Raw genomic sequence first — 19575 nt, forward strand, 5'->3', positions numbered from 1 at the left:
CACCCCCTTCTGGACCTCAGAACAAGTGTATATATTCTTGACCTATAATGCAATACCACCGCCCTCTTTTCTCTGCCTGTCCTTCCTGAATAAGCCATAGCCCTCTATATCTATATTATAGTCATGAGATTTATCCCACCAAGCCTCTGGGATGCCAGTTAAGTCATATATCAGAGGGGTAGCTGTGTTAGTCTGGATCTGTAAAAGCGGCAAAGAGTCCTGTGGCACATTATAGACTAACAGACGTATTGGAGCATAAGGTGTTGTGGGTGAATACCCATTTCGTCGGATGCATGTAGTGGAAATTTCCAGAGGCAGGTATAAATATGCAAGCAAGAATCAGGCTAGGGATAACGAGGTTAGTTCAATCAGAGAGGATGAGGCCCTCTTCGAGCAGTTGAGGTGTGAACTAGATTAGCCACACCATCACCGGTTCATTCACCTGCACATCCAGCTATGTAATCTACGCCATCATGTGCCAGCAATGCCCCTCTGCTATGTACATCGGCCAAACTGGACAGTCCCTACGTAAAAGGATAAATGGACACAAATCAGATTTTAGGAATGGCAATATACAAAACCTGTAGGAGAACACTTCAACCGCCCTGGACACACAATAGCAGATTTCAAGGTAGCCATCCTGCAGCAAATAAACGTCAGGACCAGACTTCAAAGAGAAACTGCTGAGCTTCAGTTCATTTGCCAATTCGACACCATCAGCTCAGGATTAAACAAGGACTATGACTGGCTCGCCAACGACAAAAGCTGTGTCTTCTCCCTTGGGGTTCACACTCAACTGTTAGAAGAGGGCCTCATCCTCCCTGATTGAACTAACCTCATTATCCCGAGCCTGATTCTTGCTTGCATATTTATACCTGATATTATGCAGAACTGCCCTAGAGAGAAGTGGTGCTATTCTCCTGGCAGCTGAAATGGATGCAAAATCTGTCTCCCCCCCAATATCAAGAATGATGAAGAAATAGATATTGTAGGTTTTTTATGTTTCCCAGTAAGTGATGGGTCATTGATCAACAAAGCAGAAAGAGACTCAGGGAAAGAATTTGCACTAATAACTTCTCAAACCCAGAACAAACCCCTCCCTGGATCAGACAAAAACATGCCCTAAATGTTGCAGGGAACTTTGGAAGCTCTATCAGATGAACATTTCCACTACATGCATCCGCCGAAGGGGTATTCACCCATGAAAGCTTATGCTCCAATATGTCTGTTAGTCTATAAGGTGCCACAGGACTCTTTGCTGCTTTTACAGTTAAGTAATAATTTATCTTATTGTACTAATACTTCCAGTTCTTCCTGTTTATTCATCATACTTCTTGCATTTGTTTAGAGACAAATAGCATCTCTCTCGCCTAGATATTTCACTTCAGTACACAGGCTTCTGTTGTTAAAACAGCCAGGAGAGAAATTAGTCTTGTGCCTAACCTGCCTCAGATTTATCTGCTAAATTTCATCCCAGTATATACTAAGGTTAAGAGGACAGGTCTGGCTGTAACTTCCCCTGGGAAATGCCCATATGACCAGCCAAAGCATTAGCGTGCCTTGCCAAGGCTAGCAGAACCTAATTAAATAACACCCATTGGTACGATTGTCCTAAGTGCTTCCCTTCCACCTAAGTCCATAAATGACTCCACTTTTTGCGCCCAGCAAGGGACAGAAGGCTGGGCACAAAACTATGCAGAGACTCAGAGGTAGCAAGGAAAGGAAAGCTTTAAGTGTGTTTGTTTTCTCGGTACATATTCTAGAGGGCTTGGAATGTGTACATTTTAAATGTGCCTTTTCCCCATCCCAGCTGCCTCCACTGAGCCTGCATTCCTCTTCAGCACGTTCCTGGTGGAAGGAACTTTCCGAGCTGCATGTCCCAATTTGTGACTGATACGGCTGCATCTTCCCAGGCTCAATTAGCATCCGAAATCACAGTGAACAACGTGCTGTGACTCTGTGTGCTAGACAAGCTCAAGGATGCTGTGAAGCTATGCAACATTTAAACAAACAACATTTAGCGTACAGCAGATTTCAATCAAAAGCTAATGCTGTTGAAACACTCCTGGGTGGGGCTGTGGGGGAGGAAGAAACAGGGGCGCTTGCGTTTATCAGGGGGTGAAAATACTGGACTTGCCCCTTGCACAGGCTGCATGGAGCTGTTTGGCCCATCATCAATCATAAGCTTGATGAGCTCATTCATTCAGCGCAAGGGGCTGGGAGGGAAGGGTTTTGCTTTCTACTGGGCAAGGCACTGTTCTGTGCCCCAGTTCCCCCTCTGTACATTAGGGGATAACACTTACCTCCCCGAGGGGCTGCAGAGCTCGATGAGTGTTTGTAAAGTGCTTTGAGAGGCTGGGACGAAGAGGCAGGCAAGGGGTTGTACATCCCCACGCTTTCCATGCATGCCAAAATAAACGTATCAGCATGATCGAGCCAGGATTGGGCTTTCTAACCCACTGTGATTCAATGCTTCGATTTAAACCATCTTGCCTCCCTAAGGGGGATGTTTAAAAAAAATGTTATTAGACCAAAAGATTTGAACAACTGCAGAGTGAGAAGGAATGGGGTCTTTAAGGAGGAGGAGGGAGGAGCGAGAGAGTGACAGAGAGACTCACACCAAGAGGTTCTTCCAACTGGTCTCTTTGCATTTTGAAGCCTTTTCAGTGACATCACTGTTCTTGTCTTTATAATAAAGGGGACCTAGGAGTCTGCATTCAGTCTGAGCTCAGGCAGATAAGCATATTAGAAACAACAGCACCTCCCATCTATCACCACAGAACAGGCTGGCATTTTATTTTCACCATGGATTGAGGGGTTAAGCTTAGATAATTTAGAGATCAGACCTACCTTTCTTTTTCTTTTTTTACTGGCCATTCTTCTTGTGCTGGAAATATAAGATTTTAAATGGGAAGTTGATAGCTTCTTCTGCCAGCCTGAAAGGAAGATTCCCTCAACTCCTAGAGGACGCAGGTAAGAAACTAAATAATTCCTGATATTGTGCAGAGCTGCCCTAGAGAGAAGTGGTGCTATTCTCCTGGCAGCTGAAATGGATGCAAAATCTGTCTCTCCCCCAATATCAAGAATGATGAACAAATAGATATTGTAGGTATTTTATGTTTCCCCCCAATATCAAGAATGATGAACAAATAGATATTGTAGGTATTTTATGTTTCCCAGTAAGTGATGGGTCATTGATCAACAAAGCAGAAAGAGACTCAGGGAAAGAATTTGCACTAATAACTTCTCAAACCCAGAACAAACCCCTCCCTGGATCAGACAAAAACATGCCCTAAATGTTGCAGGGAACTTTGAAAGCTCTATTAGATTAACATGATCTATTTCTACTTCCTTAACGGTCAAAATCAATTCACTGGAGCAACCAGTGAACGGCAGGGCTCTGGATCATTCAGCCTGTGCATAGAATTGAAGCATGAGTGTTGGTGCTCGCTGTGGGAGCATAGCGATAGCCTTAGACGTGGAAGGAGTGTGAAGGGAACTGCTCGTATTCTTGTGCAGCTGAACGGGGCCCTGAAGGATGTGACAATGACCGCTCTGTGTTTATCGATTAGGGTTATGTCAGCAGAACATTTTCCCTCCAGGTGGCTGAGCAGGAACAGATAACTGTCTGCATGTCTTGATCTCCGGGCCACCTGTAACCTTGTTCTTTGGTGCCGCGATTCTGTTCCCAATGGGAGGGAAATGTGTGCATGCGGGAGATACTTCAACAAGGGGTGTAGCTTGGACAGCCTAGATGAACTCCTGAGTGCCCTGGAACAAGGTATAAGGAGGAGCCAGTCACATGAAGGGGAAGAGGCTCCTGCTTGGTTGGCTTTGCCCTGCAGAGTGGGGTGTGTGGTGTTTCCCGGGGTAAAGCATTGTCGCTCCAGAGAGTGGGGGAGAATTACACACTGCCAGACAGTAGGGGGTCAGCCTGGGATGGTCCGCACCAGGAATTCAGCCATCTGGATGAGGTGCTGAGCAGACAATTCTTAGCACGTGGGCAGTACCAGGATGGCCAGGAAAGTTAAAGATCAGTGGCTTGATCATGCCAGGGCCTTCTGCACAAGGGTGTGCGTGTGTGGGGGCTGGGGGTAAGGACTATCACACCCCCTGTGCCTGGCCTGCAATAGGGTCACATGGATTGGGGCCCTGGCATGCAGGGATGCTTCCCTGGGAGTAACTGGATAGAGAGTGGGCAAGGGGGCGAAGCCCTGGTTCCCCGTGGAACCCATGGGAGCTGGCTGGCTGCACGTGGAGTACGCTGCACCCTGGAAAGGGCTGTCGCTGACAGAGCCCCAGCGGGGAATGATGAGAGTCTGTGCCATGGAGGAACCTCTCTGAGGACCAGGCTCCTTGTGCTTCCCCACTGATCGTTCCTCAGGGCTGTGCCTGAAAGTGTGACCCAGCCCTCAGCTTTTAGGAATGGCTGGGGGAGGGAGTTTGGACAGGGCTTAGAGTAAGTGTCTGGAAATCTCCCTGGACTGAGCCTGATAGCTAAAAACCTACATTCAGACCTGACAGCGACAGCACCAGCACCAGACAGCCCAGAACCTGCCCTTTGTCTGGCCAAAGCTTTCAGGGCGCTCACCCAGAGCTGTCCTCTAGTAGGATGCTCATAGCATTCCCACTGTAACACAGTTCTTTGCTCAGGGGCAACTCAGCTGGCGAATAAGAGACATTAGAGATTAAAAAGGCCTATTATGTCCCACGTAGACCAGCTCCTGTAAAGGGGGCAGGGGCAGGAGAGGATTGTTCATCCCCTCCAGTTTGTATTTTCGCTGGATGTAAACGCAGAAAATCTCATCCAAATGATTGCAGGCATCTATCCATCCATCCATCACAGAGATACTGGGCTGGAAGAGACCTCGCGAGGTCATCGAGTCCAGCCCCCTGTCCTTGGCAGGACCAGATGAAGCAAGCCCATCCCTGACAGGTGTTTGTCCAGGCTGTTCTTAAAAATCTCCAGTGATGGGGATTCTACAACCTCCCTTGGAAGGAAGCCTGTTCCAGAGCTTAACTACCCTGAGAGTTAGAAAGTTTTTCCTAATACCTAACTCAGTCTCCCTAGCTGCAGATTAAGCCCATCACGTCTTGTCCTACCTTCAGTGGACATGAGAACAATTGATCTCTGTCCTCTTTATAACAACCTCATATATTTGGAGACTTATCAGCCCTCTCCCCCCCGCATTCTCTTCTCTAAACTCAACATTCCCAATTCTTTCAACCTTCCCTCATCGATCAGGTTTTCTAAACCTTTTATCATTTGTGTTACTATCCTCTGGAATCTGTCCAATTTGTTCACATCTTTCCTAAAATGTGGTACCCAGAACTGGACAGAGTCCTCCAGCGCGGGCCTCACCAGTGCCAAGTATACTGGGATAATTACCTCCCGTGTCTTACACACAGGAACAATGGGACATCACTCTTGTTAATACAGCCCCAAATTGACTCCTTCTACATGAGAGTCACTCTAACTCCCAAAATGTTTTCTGCAGTACTGCTGCCTAGCTTGTTATTCCTCTTCGTGTAGCTGTGCATTTGATTTTTCCTTCCTAAGTGCAGTACTTTGCACTTGTCGTTATTGAATTTCATCTTACTGATTTTAGACCCATTCTTCAATTTATCAAAATCTTTTTGAATTCTAATCCTGTCCTCCAATGTGCTTGCAATCCCTCCCATCTTGGAGTCATCTGCAAATTTTATAAGCCTACTCTCTACTCCGTCATCTAAGTCATTAATTAAAATATTGAATAGCACTTGACCCCGGACAGACCCCTGTGGGACATCACTTGAGAAGTCCTCCCACCTAGGGACAGACAAGCATCGATATCTACTCCTGAGTAGGGTTTTTCAACCAGGTGTGCACCCACCTTATAGACACTAAATCTAGACCATATTTCCCTGATTTGCTTATGAGAATGTCATGTGGGACTGGGTCAAAATCAAGATAAACACATACTGTGTTTTCACAGTATGCATCCGATGAAGTGAGCTGTAGCTCACGAAAGCTTATGCTCAAATAATTTGGTTAGTCTCTAAGGTGCCACAAGTCCTCCTTTTCTTTTTGCGAATACAGACTAACACGGCTGTTACTCTGAAAGATAAACACAGCTACTCCTTCCCCTACCCACTAGGCTGGCTACCCTGTGAAAGAGGGAATTAGGTTGGTTTGACATGATTTACTCTTGACAAATCCCTATTGACTATTCCTTATAACCCTGTTACCTCTATGTTTGAACAAACAGATTAATAATTTGTTCCAATATCTATCTAGCCTCCCTCCCTCACCGTACAGATTTATCTATCTAGATTGCAAGCTCTTTGGGTCAGGGGCTGTCAGTACCTAGCACATTGGAGCCCTGATTACTGTTTGAGGCTGATATGTACAATACAAAAAATATCTACCTAGCTACTTACCTCTTCTGTAAATCATCTCTCACTGTAGTAGTGAGGCACTCTCTCTTTTGATGAAGGACTAGAGCAGGATGCTTGCATTCCTTTCTTCACTACAGGCCTATTATTAAAAGTCCTTTGCTCTTTAACCTGCAGTGGCAATAAAAGTGGGACAAGCCCTGGAGAAAGGATGAGCCATGCCAGACCCGCAGCCTGAACCTGAACGTCCACACGGCAATTTTATAGCTCTGCAGCCCGAGTCCAAGTCAGCTGCCCCGGGCCAGCCTCAGCTCTGCTGCCTGTCTTTTATTGCAGTGGAGACATGCCCTTATTAGCAACCCCAAACCCAAGGCCCTGCTGCTCCATCCCCTCATGAGGCCAGACAACACTGACGGGTGCCTCATTGCTGGTTGCTGTGCAGAAGATATTGTGCTGTTGTGCGAGTCTGACTCTCTTTCTTGTTGAGCAAGGACATCAGCAGAAAACTCAGGCACTGAGAGCCAATTTGCATGCAAATCTCCTTTAGGGAAGAGAAACACTCAAAGCGCAAGGGATGGAATTAGTCTGAAAACAGAAGGGCAGATCCTGAGCTGGTGTAGATGGCCAGAGCTGCATTGACTTCAGTGGGGCTCTGGCAATTCACACCAGCTGAGGATCTGCCTTGTTGTGGCACCTGCACATTAAGAGGCATGATAATTACACAGCCGAGCTGCACCGCCCACTCCCATGGTGTCATTGTGCTCACCCTCATTATGTTCCTACACTAATTACACAAATGCAATAATGGAATGCCAATTACGCAGAAGACTTTTCTGCTGGGTGGATTTTCCCTTCAACCTTGCCTCTCCCATTAATGTTCTGCCTATGAGTTAATAAGTTGTTTACTTCATTTGACACATTCCAAGCTGGTTTGTACATATCTAGGGAAATAGTCTTGTACAAATATTCCTTCTCTCATTTCTCTATCTTTCCTGCTCTCATTTCTCTATCTTTCACTGATCCACCTATACCCGTTTCTGCATCAATCCCCAGGCACATCTATCTATCTATGCACATGCCTATCTCAGTTTCTATATCTGCACCACACTGATACCCATTGTTTCTGAGTGTCTTGTCACAAACCTTCTTCCAACTTGAAACTTCTCTATTGTCAAAACACTGAAATTTCCATAATTCTCCTATTGTCTTTCACAGCTGAGCAAAATTCCTGCCAGGCCATGGATGACCCCAGGATGGAGTCAGAAGGCAGAATCAACAAAACGATCTCTTCTTTAACGAGCCATAAAAGGAACTTGACATATTCGCCCTACTACCAGCACTCCCTGCCTGTTGCCGCTATCTATATAATCTCCTACTTGTTTATCTTTGCCTTGTGCATGGTTGGGAACAGTCTGGTTTGCTTCATTGTGCTGAAGAACAGCCGGATGAGAACAGTGACCAACCTCTTTATCCTCAACCTAGCCATCAGCGACCTGCTGGTTGGGATTTTTTGTGTGCCCACTACACTCGTGGACAATTTAATCACAGGTAAGGAGAGAGGGTGACAGGTAAGGAGAGAGGGTGACACCGAGTGCTCTCTGTGCTGGCCAGACCCCCAGCAGTGTCCCACCTACAAGAGTTAATGAGAAGAGAGACACTGCTGAGTGCTCTGAGCACAGGACTGACCCAATCCCAGCTTCCTCTGGGTTGTCAGGCACATAACTTCACTGCTCTGGGCCATTTACATACACACCTGCCTCAGAGGGGAGGTGTCGGCTAATACTTATTCATGCCTTTGAAGAAGGAAATTGCTTTATAAATGCGAAGTGTAAGGAAACCACTAAGACCTAAAGCAGCCTTAGGAACACAGGCAATGCAGCTCCATGGGGAGCATCCAAAGGTGTGAACAGCTGAGAGAGACAGGGATCATTTAGGGTTGTGCGAGTGGTGCAAAACTAGCCAACATTTGCAAACCTGGGTGCCTCGTGGCAGACTCCTAAATAAATGCTGCCTCGTTTGCAAAGGAAGCTGAGTCTCTGTAGTTCCCACTGGCTTCCATGGGATCAGCAGCTGCTCAGCACCTTTGAAAAATGAGCCCCCTGTCTGGATCAGGCCCTTGGTCTCTACGGAAAGGTGTGGGGCTGCTGCTGGAAGTGCCTCTCATATGGTAGAACAGGTCAGGAGAGTCTCTTCTTCCAGTCCCGAGCTGGCCCAGTGATGGCTGGGCCTGTCCCCAAGCCAGGACTCTCCACAGGGATCAATGCTGTTCCCACCGGCTTCACTACGTGTCTGCTGAGCACAGCAGCTCCCTCCCCTCTAGACTAGAGCACCCAGGGGTTGTTCTGCCGTGCTGCCTAGGCCTGGCTAGGGGTGAATGGCTCAGCACTTCCTGCTCTGGCCCAGGAGCACCTTGGAATAATGCCCTAGCCAGAGGGCTCAGGCAGGAGGCAGCTGGCATCTGTGTGGTCTCAGGCTTGGAGCCTGGAAAAAACAAGGACTGTCTAACACATTGAAGCTTTTATGGTTGCTGGCACGCAAAGCCCTTGGAGAGTTAAGGACACTGGGTTGCTCTGAGACACGCTCGCTAAATGGGCCACAGAAATGTCTCTCATTTTCTCTAACTGCTAAATGAATTCTCGGCTCGCTGGAGTGAGGGGCTGACAGTGCCGCCCAGGTGCAGGGAGAGGAGATGCTGTATAAACTTCCCACACACATCTCTGCCAAGCGACACCAGTCCAGACCTGCTGTGACCCCTGCCAACCCAGGGACCCTGGCAGCTCTGCCAGTGAACAATCTCTGCTACTGCAAGTCCAGAGCTCCCACACAGCCCTGCTAAGGCACATCAATCCTGACCCACAGGCAATGTTCCCTCTAATTTTTGACAGGCTGTGTGCGCAAAAAATTTCTTCTGTGCAAATTTTTGACATGCCGTGTGTGCAAAAAATTTCTTCTGTGCAAATTTTTGTGTGCACAGTGTTTTGCCGTGTGCGCAGGGTTTAGGATCTGTGTGTGCGCACACACGCGCGCATCTTAGGGGAAACAGTGCCCACAGGGCTTGCTGCTCCAGGTCTGGTCTTCCACACTGCTCTTTAATATCTGTCCTGCAGCCCCCCTCACATGGCTCTGCCAGTCCCCTTCGATCCTGACCTGCAGCACCCCATGATTGCCCAGGCCCGCACCCCATCACTCCCCAGATCTGCCAATTGTTCTCAGTTGGACATTTCATATACAAGTATAAGATGCTAACTTGTCTGAGTTCCTGTAGTGAGATGACTGCTGCTTTGGTAGAGAAGAGCCGCTAACGATGAAATCACCCCCAACAGCTTCTCTGACGGGTAGGGGCTTAATGTGCAAGCTGCAGGGACGCTTTTCAGCTGCAGCCTGCAATTAGTCCTGTATTCGGCCACAGCATCCTCTCCCAATCTCTCTATCATGTGATCTCCCCTGGGGAAAGCAAACTGCATTGGCATTTCATGGTTTTTCCACTGAATGCATCCGATGAAGTGAGCTGTAGCTCACGAAAGCTTATGCTCAAATAAATTGGTTAGTCTCTAAGGTGCCACAAGTCCTCCTTTTCTTTTTGCGAATACAGACTAACACGACTGCTACGCTGAAACCTGAGTTGAAACTGCACCTCTTGGGTTTGATGAGCTTCTGCTTCCCCCAGACTCACACTGACCCGTGTCTGATTGTTTTCTTCTAGGCTGGCCCTTCAGCAATGGAATCTGCAAGATGAGTGGGCTGGTTCAGGGTATGTCTGTGTCCGCGTCTGTTTTCACGCTGGTGGCGATTGCGGTGGACAGGTGAGAAGGGGCTGCACAAGGGACAGTGCAGCTGCAGCAGCATAAACGGAAGCTCCCCCACCCCCTGACTTTAAATAAAGCAAATCCGGTGCCAACTGCCAGGTTCAAAGCACAGGGCTCGGAAACCCCTTCTGACTCTCATTAAGATCAATGGGGAAAGATTCCCAGAGATTTACACCGGGACTGGAACAGGCTCTTTATCCAGCAGCTTCCCCACACTGCCCTGCCAAGGTGCGGAGGGGGAACCTTGCTCGGTGCACGAATGTGACTCAGGCCTCAAGGCCCATTTGGCCCTTAGGCCAGGTCGACACCACAGAACTTTTGCTTGCATAGCTCTGTTGGTCAGGGGTGAGATTTGTGGCCAACAGAGGTGTGCTGGCAAAAGGTGGAGGCAGGCATGAGCTAGACAGCAGCATCTAAAGCGCAGCGTCGGTGTAAGCGGTGTCCACACTGGGAGCGCTTGGCTGCTATAGTACACCAGCAGAGCGGTACTGGCCAAGCCTTCCAAGGGCAGGCCTGGCCGTAGGTGCTATGTTGCCAGTCCAGGACAGTTCTGCTGGTGACTTTTGCCTAGCAGATGCCTGCCCACATGCAAGCCCCAAGCGCCTTCCACACAAGGGCCCTGAGCAGCCATCAGCTAGGACCTGCTAGCACAAGGGGCAGGACAGAGCTGTGTGCTGCTGGGGGTGCCTCTTCTTCCCTTGATCAATCCCTGAGCCATCCAGTCCCAACGCCAGGGTTTCCATGTCTGAAATTTGTGATGCTGTGCTGAGCGTGAACGGCTTCAAAGGCTGATATTTTTGCAAGACAACTACGTTTAATTAAAAACTCAATTACTTGGAGAACGGTTATGGGGCTGCTGAATTAATAACTCCAAAATGGTTTCAAATAAGAAACAGCCAGAATCAAAAGGTTATTTCCACTCCCGTACGTTTTAATCATTAAGAGCCATGTGCCTCCTCACAGCCATTCACATCAGCACAATGTGGCAAAGGCAGATAATTATCTCAATCAAGTAGGTTTCCTTGGCTTGCAGTCTTGTGCTGCAGGATAATTGGGGGAGTTTGACTTTATGAGTGAACCTGCAAACACCAGATAAGACTGGAATGGAAGGGTAGGCCACTGGTTCTACCTTCCCGCTTCCGGGCACATGCCAGCTTCTTACTGATCAGACTTAGGAAGAAAATTGTCCTCTGTGCAGGTGATTCTGTAAATGCCTGTTGCAGGTTTTTTTGAACCTTCTTCTGAGGGCAGCTGGTACTGGCCCCTGTCAGAGGTGAGATACTGGGCAAGAGGGACTCCTGGTCTGAGCTAATCTGGCAACCCCTCTGTCCTAAGAAAAATGTTATTTTTAGAGCTGGTTGAAAGTTTTTCTCTGAAAGAGGGGCAGTGCTGGAAGGTGGCAGGGTAGTGGGTTTTGTTTTGTTTTGTTTTTAAATGGTGGAAAATGGATTTTTTGAACAAACAGAAACTCATGAAAAATTTCCACTTTTGTCAAACGGGTTGGGCTTTCATTTAAAAGCTCTCTCCCCTTCTGCCTCTCACGCTTGGAACGAGCGTCCCCTCCACAGCCACAAACCTTACTCATCCTCCTCCTCAAACCTCCTTTGCCGTGAAGCCTACATAAACCTGACAACAGTCATGTTGCTGGTGTCCCGAGACCACTGCCTATCATCCTGACCAGCACTGTCTCAGTGTTTCCTTGTACTCCCCCGTCTGCCTGTCCCCACCTGCTGTGCTTGTCTTACACTTAGATCATCAGCTCCTCAGAGCAGAAACCATCCCTTTGTTCTGTGTTTGTACTGCGCCTAGCAGAGCAGGGGCCTAGTCCAGGACTGGGGCTCCTTGGTGCTATGGTAATACAAGGAATCAACAACCAGTACCTCCACTACAGAATGGGGGTACAGTGTAAAGACGCAAGCAGTGAAATTCTGGCTCTGTTGAAGTCAATCCTGGCATTTTAGCAATGATCCAGGATTTCACCCCTTCTCTCTTTCAATGGAAGTTTTACCATGACTTCAATGGAAGCAGAATTAGGCCAATACTAAGAGCTTTGGAAAAACCCAGCAAGTGTTTGGATTAGATAGTGGGGACCCCTGCCCCTTTCCACCTCTGTGGGTGGGCCCAAGAAGACATGATCTGGGAGTTACCTACCAGTATCCTTGGCCCAAGGTAATCATGCACCATGTCCCAGGAGAACCCCGTACTGCTCTGTGCTTAGATTCCATTTGAGTCTTGCTCTGTGGAAGTTTCTCAGTAGAACTCACCTACCTGTGTGTTGGTTTTGCACCAGGTTCCGATGCATCATTTACCCCTTTAAATCCAAGCTCAGCCTGCTCAAGGCCCTGAACACCATTGCGGTCATCTGGGTCCTGGCCATCACCATCATGTGCCCTTCTGCTGTCATGCTCACAGTGGTGGAGATTGAGGATCACTACATGGTGTACAAAGACAACCAGAGCCTGGCTTACCCCTTGTATTCCTGCTACGAGGCCTGGCCCAACAGTGAGATGCGCAAGGTCTACACCACTGTCCTTTTTGCCCACATCTACGTGGCCCCATTGACCCTCATCATGGTCATGTACAGTAGGATTGGCATTAAACTCTACAGGTCATCGGGCCCGGTGAGCAAGCACAGGGTGGAGAACCAGGAGTGCTGCAGTGCTGCTGTCTCCAGGCGGAAGGTCAAGGTAATCAAGATGCTCATTCTGGTGGCCCTGCTCTTCATGCTTTCCTGGCTGCCCCTGTGGACCCTGATGCTGTTCACAGACTACACCAAGCTGGATGACAACCAGATCAACCTGCTGACAGGCTACATCTTCCCCTTTGCGCACTGGCTCGCCTTCTCCAACAGCAGCGTCAATCCCATCATCTATGGCTACTTCAATGAGAACTTCAAGCGGGGCTTCCAGACAGCCTTCAAGTTCCAGATTTGCTCGGAGGACATAGGGCACCACAAGGCCTATTTGGAGAAGGTGACGGGCAGCACCAGTGGCTTCAGCACTCGCAACAAGATCTTCACGGACAGGGAATCCTCCGACTCCATCTGCCTCAAGAACCTGCATGCCAAATCCCCCTGCCTCATGCAGAATGGACAGGCCCAGAAACAGGGACTTCACCTGCAGGATATTGATAAAATCACCCCTCTGAACAAAGTCTGCAAAGCATGGGATGATTGAAACAACTGGTGAGATGGGAATGCGGTCTCTTTCCATTTGCAAATGTCACTTTTATTTGTCACGGTGATGCGTGTGCAGTGATGAGTATTTTCCCTTCAGGCCTGGGTACCTAGCTATTCATATTCTGTTTTGTAAATGCACAATGAATCACATGGGGCTGCTGTTCAATATTCCTACTGATGCACAGATATCTGTCAATCGCTTTCAGTGTGTAGTTGAGGCTAGCTGTCATATAAAATGTCCATGTATTAAAGCTAATACTGCATGCAGAGTTTCCTTGGCTTGCAATCAGCATGTGGTGTTTTGGGGGTGGAAAAATGTATTTCACAGGGTCAGGATTCAGTTTTGCATTTAAAAAAAAAAGTCTATGAGGATTTGTCTTTTTGTTTTAGCAAAGTGCTGTCTGTCAAGCTCTTCCTGCAGTGGCGCCGCCCCATCTGTTATATGTGCAGAAGAGAATCCCAAAGCTGATGGGGCAGCCAAAGTCTCTCTCTGGATGCTCTTCCAACCTTCCAAGGGCCGTACTTCAGTACACAAGCTGAACCATTCCAGGAGCGCCGCAGTGTTACACAAGAAATTGCAGCTGTATCCAGGGAGAGTGCCACAATAAACACGCCACCCTTTTGGTGCTAATATCACTTTAAAACTGAAAGGATTTAAAATAAATAAATAAATAAATAAAATAAAATAAAATAAAATAAAATAATCTAGGCCCCAATCCAGCAGAGCACGTAAGCAGATGCTTATCTTCAAGCATGGGAGCAGGCAGGTTCCTGATGCTTTTCACCATTCCTACTCCTTGACCCTGACTAGACTAGAAATATGCGCCGGTTTAACTAAATAGATTAAAAAAAAAATCTAATTCAACAAGTGCAAACTCTTAACACAGATACACGTCAGATGGTTTAACCTTTATTTAAACAGGTTCAGTTGAGTCAGTAAGTTCCAGTGAAATAGGCAAGGGTTAGACTGGTTTAGTGCGCCTGGATTAGGCGTTTTCCCCAGTATAATGGATCAATTTTCTGATTGATTTATTTCAGCCAGTGCACTCATCTAGTACGGACTAGGACTTTGTTACCGCTTGGCACTTTGCTCAGCAAAAATTCCCCCTGTGGACACAATGAACTACTGAAACAATGGAATAACAGACATCACCAAAGACCGTGGGCCAAATTCTGTTCATTTACACTTGTGTAAATCTAGAGTAATAGCAGTTACTCCAGATTCACATTGCTGTGTCAGAGGGGAGAACTCACCTCACCATCTCCCCAGCTGCCAGGGGTTGCGTGGGGACAATGCAGAACTGTGTGTCCCCCACGGGCATTGCCATTTCAGAGCCCCTCAGCAGAGCTTGTGATGTGGAATACACAGTGTGCCTGTTCCAGTGATTGGCCCTTGGAGATTTCACTGGCAACACATCCTGAGCAGGCGTCAGCCACACAGGTCTGCTAGAACATGAGTCTGTTGTGCTCTTTGATCCACCTGTACCCATTCTTTGAATGTAGATTAGCTCATGCAAATTGTACAAACAATAGCCTAACTATTTCCTGTTAGTTACAACGCCCATGCTAAATCAGCTCATGTCTATTCATAATCACACTGTGAATCAGTTACTTTTCCTCACGCCTGTGTCTTGCTCCTGCGATACATAGGGAAATTCACTACAGTGTTTTAATGGGTTCTGTGTCACTTCTCTGGATTTCTGGGATTTGCGGCCACGAGAAATGGAGGAAGGACTCCAAAGAACAAAGGGGATTGGAAGCAGAAAGAACTGAATATAAAGAGGACAGTCTAAAATGAGCTTCCAAACTAATGCTGTGCCTTCCTAATTAATCTAGCAGGGAATCTCAATATTTAAATGCAGAAAACTAGATCCTGGATGCCAACAGAAATTCCTGCCCATATGCATTAAAGACCAAAAGGGACCATTGCATTTTGCCCCAACCTGAGTTCCAGGAGAAAATGAATCCTGCACCAAAGAGCAGCCTTGAAACCAATGTGTCCTGAACCACATGATCACACCATAAAACATCAGGTTGGATTAGCTTTCCCCACTCAGGCCAGAGGCGTCGGGGAAAGGGAGCCCAGGAAAACCTTCTCCAGGCCGTTGCTAATGAAATTGCACAGAATACACCTGATTCTGTCCAAACCTTGAGGCCATCTGTTTCTGTTACAGGGCCTCCCCTGGCTGCTCCATCATACCAAACATGGCTGGCAGGTTACTGATTCAGGGAGGATGTTGTGAATTTGTTTTTCATCTGCAGTCCAGTAAATTAAACTTGAAGCTTAATCCTCATTTGTCCAGTCTCCTGGAAGAAAAGCCAAAGGCCCTGTTCTCAATTGAATCCATCACCTGCATGTATAACTAGCTCTTTTGGCAGACAGAAGAAGGATCAAAACAATTGTGCAGAGAGGGTGGTTCCTACTTAAATAAGAAATCAATCCAGTATGAAGGCTTCCACGCTCAGGCAATTAGTGCTGGATATATTGCTTGCTTTATCGACTCATCTGCAGGGGGCTTTTAGAAACTCATTAATTAACACCTCTGAAATCACTTTGTCTACAGTGGCAAAAACTGTTGTTTTTCTGCGTTGTTGCCAGCACATTGCATTATACAGTTATTCAATTAATATGACAACACACACACACCCCCAGCGCTCTCATATGCCAAGAAGGGTTTGTTCCCTGGGAGGTTTCCTTCCACCTTCTTCCCAGTGAATGGAAATGCTGCCCTTTGTCAGCGGGATTTGGAGAACAACCGTATGGGTGATGCAAACCCAACTCCTCATTCCCAGAGACTCCCCAATTACTGCTGGTGATTTATGTGTTTGGAGACAGATTGGGGCTGATTCTCATTCACACAAGGGCCCCTTCACAGTGCTCTGGCAGGGGAAAGGGGCCTTAAAGTGAGTGTAACTACGTTTATTAGCATAACTCAGAATCAGCTGGCTGGAGTGTCTGTTGGTCCAGTGTGAGTTCAAGGGGCAATAATATTATATTAGCATGTGGGAGTCCCAGCTGAGATTGGGGGCCCCTCTGTGCTGGGGCCTGTACAAATGCATAGTGAGAGACCGTCTCTGCCCCCAAGAGCTCATGGGTCTGAATGAGCAAGACAGAGGAGGGTGGGTGAAGAGATATATCCTGCCCATTTTACAGAGGGAGAACTGAATCACAGAGAGGCAAAGTGACTTGCCTGAGGTCACACAGCAAGTCAGTGACAGAGCAGGGAATTTAACCCAGATCTCCTAAATTCTGTTCTATACGTAAGCCACAGGACCATCCTTCCTCCGTTAAGTACTACGTGCTGAGTTCTCCTCCCTCAGAGCTCACCTGACATAGCAGAACAATGAAGACCAATAACACTGAACATGTTTACAGAAATTTCCATTTTCAAAGCACTACACATAGACATTAACTCAGTAATCTGCACAATGCCCTAGGGAGGTTCTGGGGAAACTTGAGGCACAGAGTGGCCAAGTAACATACTGAATAGCACAGAGAGGCAGGATTAGAACTCATGACCAGACTACGCAAGGAAGAGTTACCATTAGAACAACTTCAGGAAAAGAATTAATTGAACATCTCGTTTATAACTTAGTATCATAGAAATTTGAGATGGGAAGTCCACTCAGCCTCCTTTCTAGTCAATGCAGGGCTCCCCTTATGGACTGTGTAGTATTGGAACAGTATTGGAACAGCCGCTGGCCCTGTGGTGTGTTGAGGACCACACAGAGTTACCCACCCCACACCAGCTCTGTCTCAAATCAGAGCAGCAGGGAATGAGAACATGACTGTTTACTGGACTGGCTGATTCAGAGGACTCTCTGGAGACTGGTCCGGGTGCATCTACACTGCACCATAAACTGGGGTCTGTGGGACCCACAGCTGCAGACTTTGTCTTTCCAAGCCTGCACTTGTGCGTCCTCCCTGCATTGTAAACCCAGGTTTACAATTGCTGGACTAGGCTGGAGTGACAATACTACACACAGACCCAACTCAAGTCGCCTACAAACCCAGGCTTGAGCTGCATCCACACTGCAAAATGACAGGGCTTGGCCCTGAATCCCAGCAGGACTTGGGCTTGAACCCAACCCCTAAGACCTGAGGGCCAAGTCAGAAAGATTTGTTTGCCAGAAGATCTGGGAATGAGTGACAGCGGATGGATCACTTGATGATGACCTGTTCTGTTCATTCCCTCTGGGGCATCTGGCGTTGGCCACTGTCAGAAGACAGGACACTGGGCTAGATGGATCTTTGGTCTGACCCCGTAGGGCCGTTCTTACGCATGTGGTAGTGGGGGGAGGGGTTGGACTCAAAGCTGAGCTTGAGCCCAAGTTTACAAGGCAGTGTAGACAGACCATAGGTTTCCAGCAGCACTTGATGGCTCTCACTTTCACTTTACGTGTTTGACAGCTATTACCTTAATGGAATCTGCCATTCGAGCGTCACTCCCAAACCCATTGCCATGATGCAAATAGCATCTGAAGGGATGTGATTCGCTGGGAAAGGCTCAGAGTCAGCAGCTATCACGACTTTGAGGTGGGAAGCCAAGCATACTAATGAACCTCTGGCTGTTCAGGGCAGTGCAGAATTCTGCTGCCCTTGGGGGAAGGGGGCTTATCAGCGCGACCAATGCCAGGCAGAGAGGTGGTAGAGGTAGTTTGAGCCGTTCCTTTTTTTGTCCCAGCCTCTCACTGAGTTCAGGGAGATGGATGGAGGGGAGATGGGGCAGAGGGACGCAGCGGGAGGGAAATGGTCCTCTTTCAGCAGTGCCTTTGCTTCAGATTGATATTGCACAGAATGGGCCCCATGCTGGTGCAGATCAGGAGTAATCCCACGGACGCCGATGGATTGACATTGGTGTTCGAAGTTTTTGGTCATGTGAAAAAAGAATGTTGTCAACGTTTTTCTTCAAAAAATTTCAGGATTCATTGAAAACCCAACCCCTCTCCCCCTTAACTGAAACCAGTCCTGATCAGAACCGGGGAAATTCAGCTGGAAAGGGGCATTTCCCCTAGAAATTTACTTTTTGATAAAAAAAGCCATTTTTCCTCCAAAACCGTTCCAAATGAAAACTAGCAGCTGTAGGTGCAAGGGAGAGCCCTGTGTTCCTGACTCCACCATTCTAGGATTTTAGCACATGTTAGTGACTGGCATTTTGCATATGCTCTGGCCAGACCCAGACTGGAACCTTGGCTGCACTTGGCTAGGAGTGGGGCCTGTCCGTTCTGAACTGGTTTGCTCACTGCTTGATATCCCAGCACACCAGGCGTTGCAAATGAGAGCAGCCAGCAACTTAGAAATGTGACACCCCTGTCCTATTTGAAATGGCATAATGCAGCCCTACGTGTCTATTCCTGCTGCCTTCCCACAGAGTAGGATCTGGTATTCTAGCCCTCCCATGGATTTCACTGGAGTCCCACTGATTTGAGGGTCGGGGGGGTGGGGGGGCTGGCAGAGGAGGGTACCAGGGAACATAAGGGCAGCAGACTCACACCTTAACGCAGCTCAGGGTTAGAGAGTTCTAGTGGCATGTTTATACGACACCAATCCAGCAAACCCGTCCCGAGCACCAGGGCATCTGTGGTAGCTGCCTCTTCATCCCACAAGTAATCAGACTTCTGCCTATTGGCAGTGTGCATCTGTCTGAAGGTTCAAAGGCATAAATCACCATTGAATGACTTTGATCACCGCCATATCAGATGCAAGCAAACTGCATTTCCCCACTTCACATCCGATGAAGTGAGCTGTAGCTCACGAAAGCTCATGCTCAAATAAATTGGTTAGTCTCTAAGGTGCCACAAGTCCTCCTTTTCTTTTTGCAAATACAGACTAACATGGCTGTTACTCTGAAACCTTTCCCCACTTAGAAGATGAAAGCAGGCGTACACATGTCGAGGGCCTGACAGAATAAGCAGAATAGGGAGTCGAGAAGCACGTAGCAGTGTGCATTGGGACAGCTGGGCTCCTTCAGCAAGGGGGGCGGCTGGGCTGTAAGGTTGTTCTCTGTACAGATGGAGAGGAAGGAATAGCCAGCACATCTTGCCAGCTGTCACTGCACCACAATGCCTTCCTCTGGGACAATCCATGAAGGACAGGAGGCATGTGACGTATCTATCATGATGCGGCTTGAGCGCTTGCTGGGTCTGGCTGAGCAGCAGTCACAATGGATCGTGATCTGTAGCTTGTCAAGGGAAATACAGAAACGATGGCGTTAG

General features: G+C 47.8%; 1 protein-coding gene across 1 annotated transcript; it reads left to right on the plus strand.

Annotated features, from left to right (window-relative positions):
* Positions 1-2721: 2721 nt before the first annotated feature.
* Positions 2722-13701, plus strand: LOC141978126 (neuropeptide FF receptor 1-like). Its single transcript, XM_074939983.1, has 4 exons — positions 2722-2973; positions 7591-7923; positions 10079-10178; positions 12472-13701. The coding sequence occupies exons 2-4, from the start codon at positions 7614-7616 to the stop codon at positions 13355-13357; spliced, it is 1296 nt and encodes a 431-aa protein (XP_074796084.1). The 5' UTR covers positions 2722-2973; positions 7591-7613; the 3' UTR covers positions 13358-13701.
* Positions 13702-19575: the final 5874 nt, after the last annotated feature.

This window comes from Natator depressus, chromosome 26 (assembly GCF_965152275.1).
Source record: "Natator depressus isolate rNatDep1 chromosome 26, rNatDep2.hap1, whole genome shotgun sequence".
Lineage (NCBI taxonomy): Eukaryota > Metazoa > Chordata > Testudines > Cheloniidae > Natator > Natator depressus.

What these genes read in the sequence shown, in the direction of transcription:
- LOC141978126 (XM_074939983.1), top strand. Translation starts at nt 7,614, where the DNA reads ATGGATGACCCCAGGATGGAGTCAGAAGGCAGAATCAACAAAACGATC. An exon ending in CGTGGACAATTTAATCACAG is followed by an intron (nt 7,924 to 10,078) that starts GTAAGGAGAGAG and finishes GTTTTCTTCTAG; the next exon opens with GCTGGCCCTTCAGCAATGGA. An exon ending in GTGGCGATTGCGGTGGACAG is followed by an intron (nt 10,179 to 12,471) that starts GTGAGAAGGGGC and finishes GTTTTGCACCAG; the next exon opens with GTTCCGATGCATCATTTACC.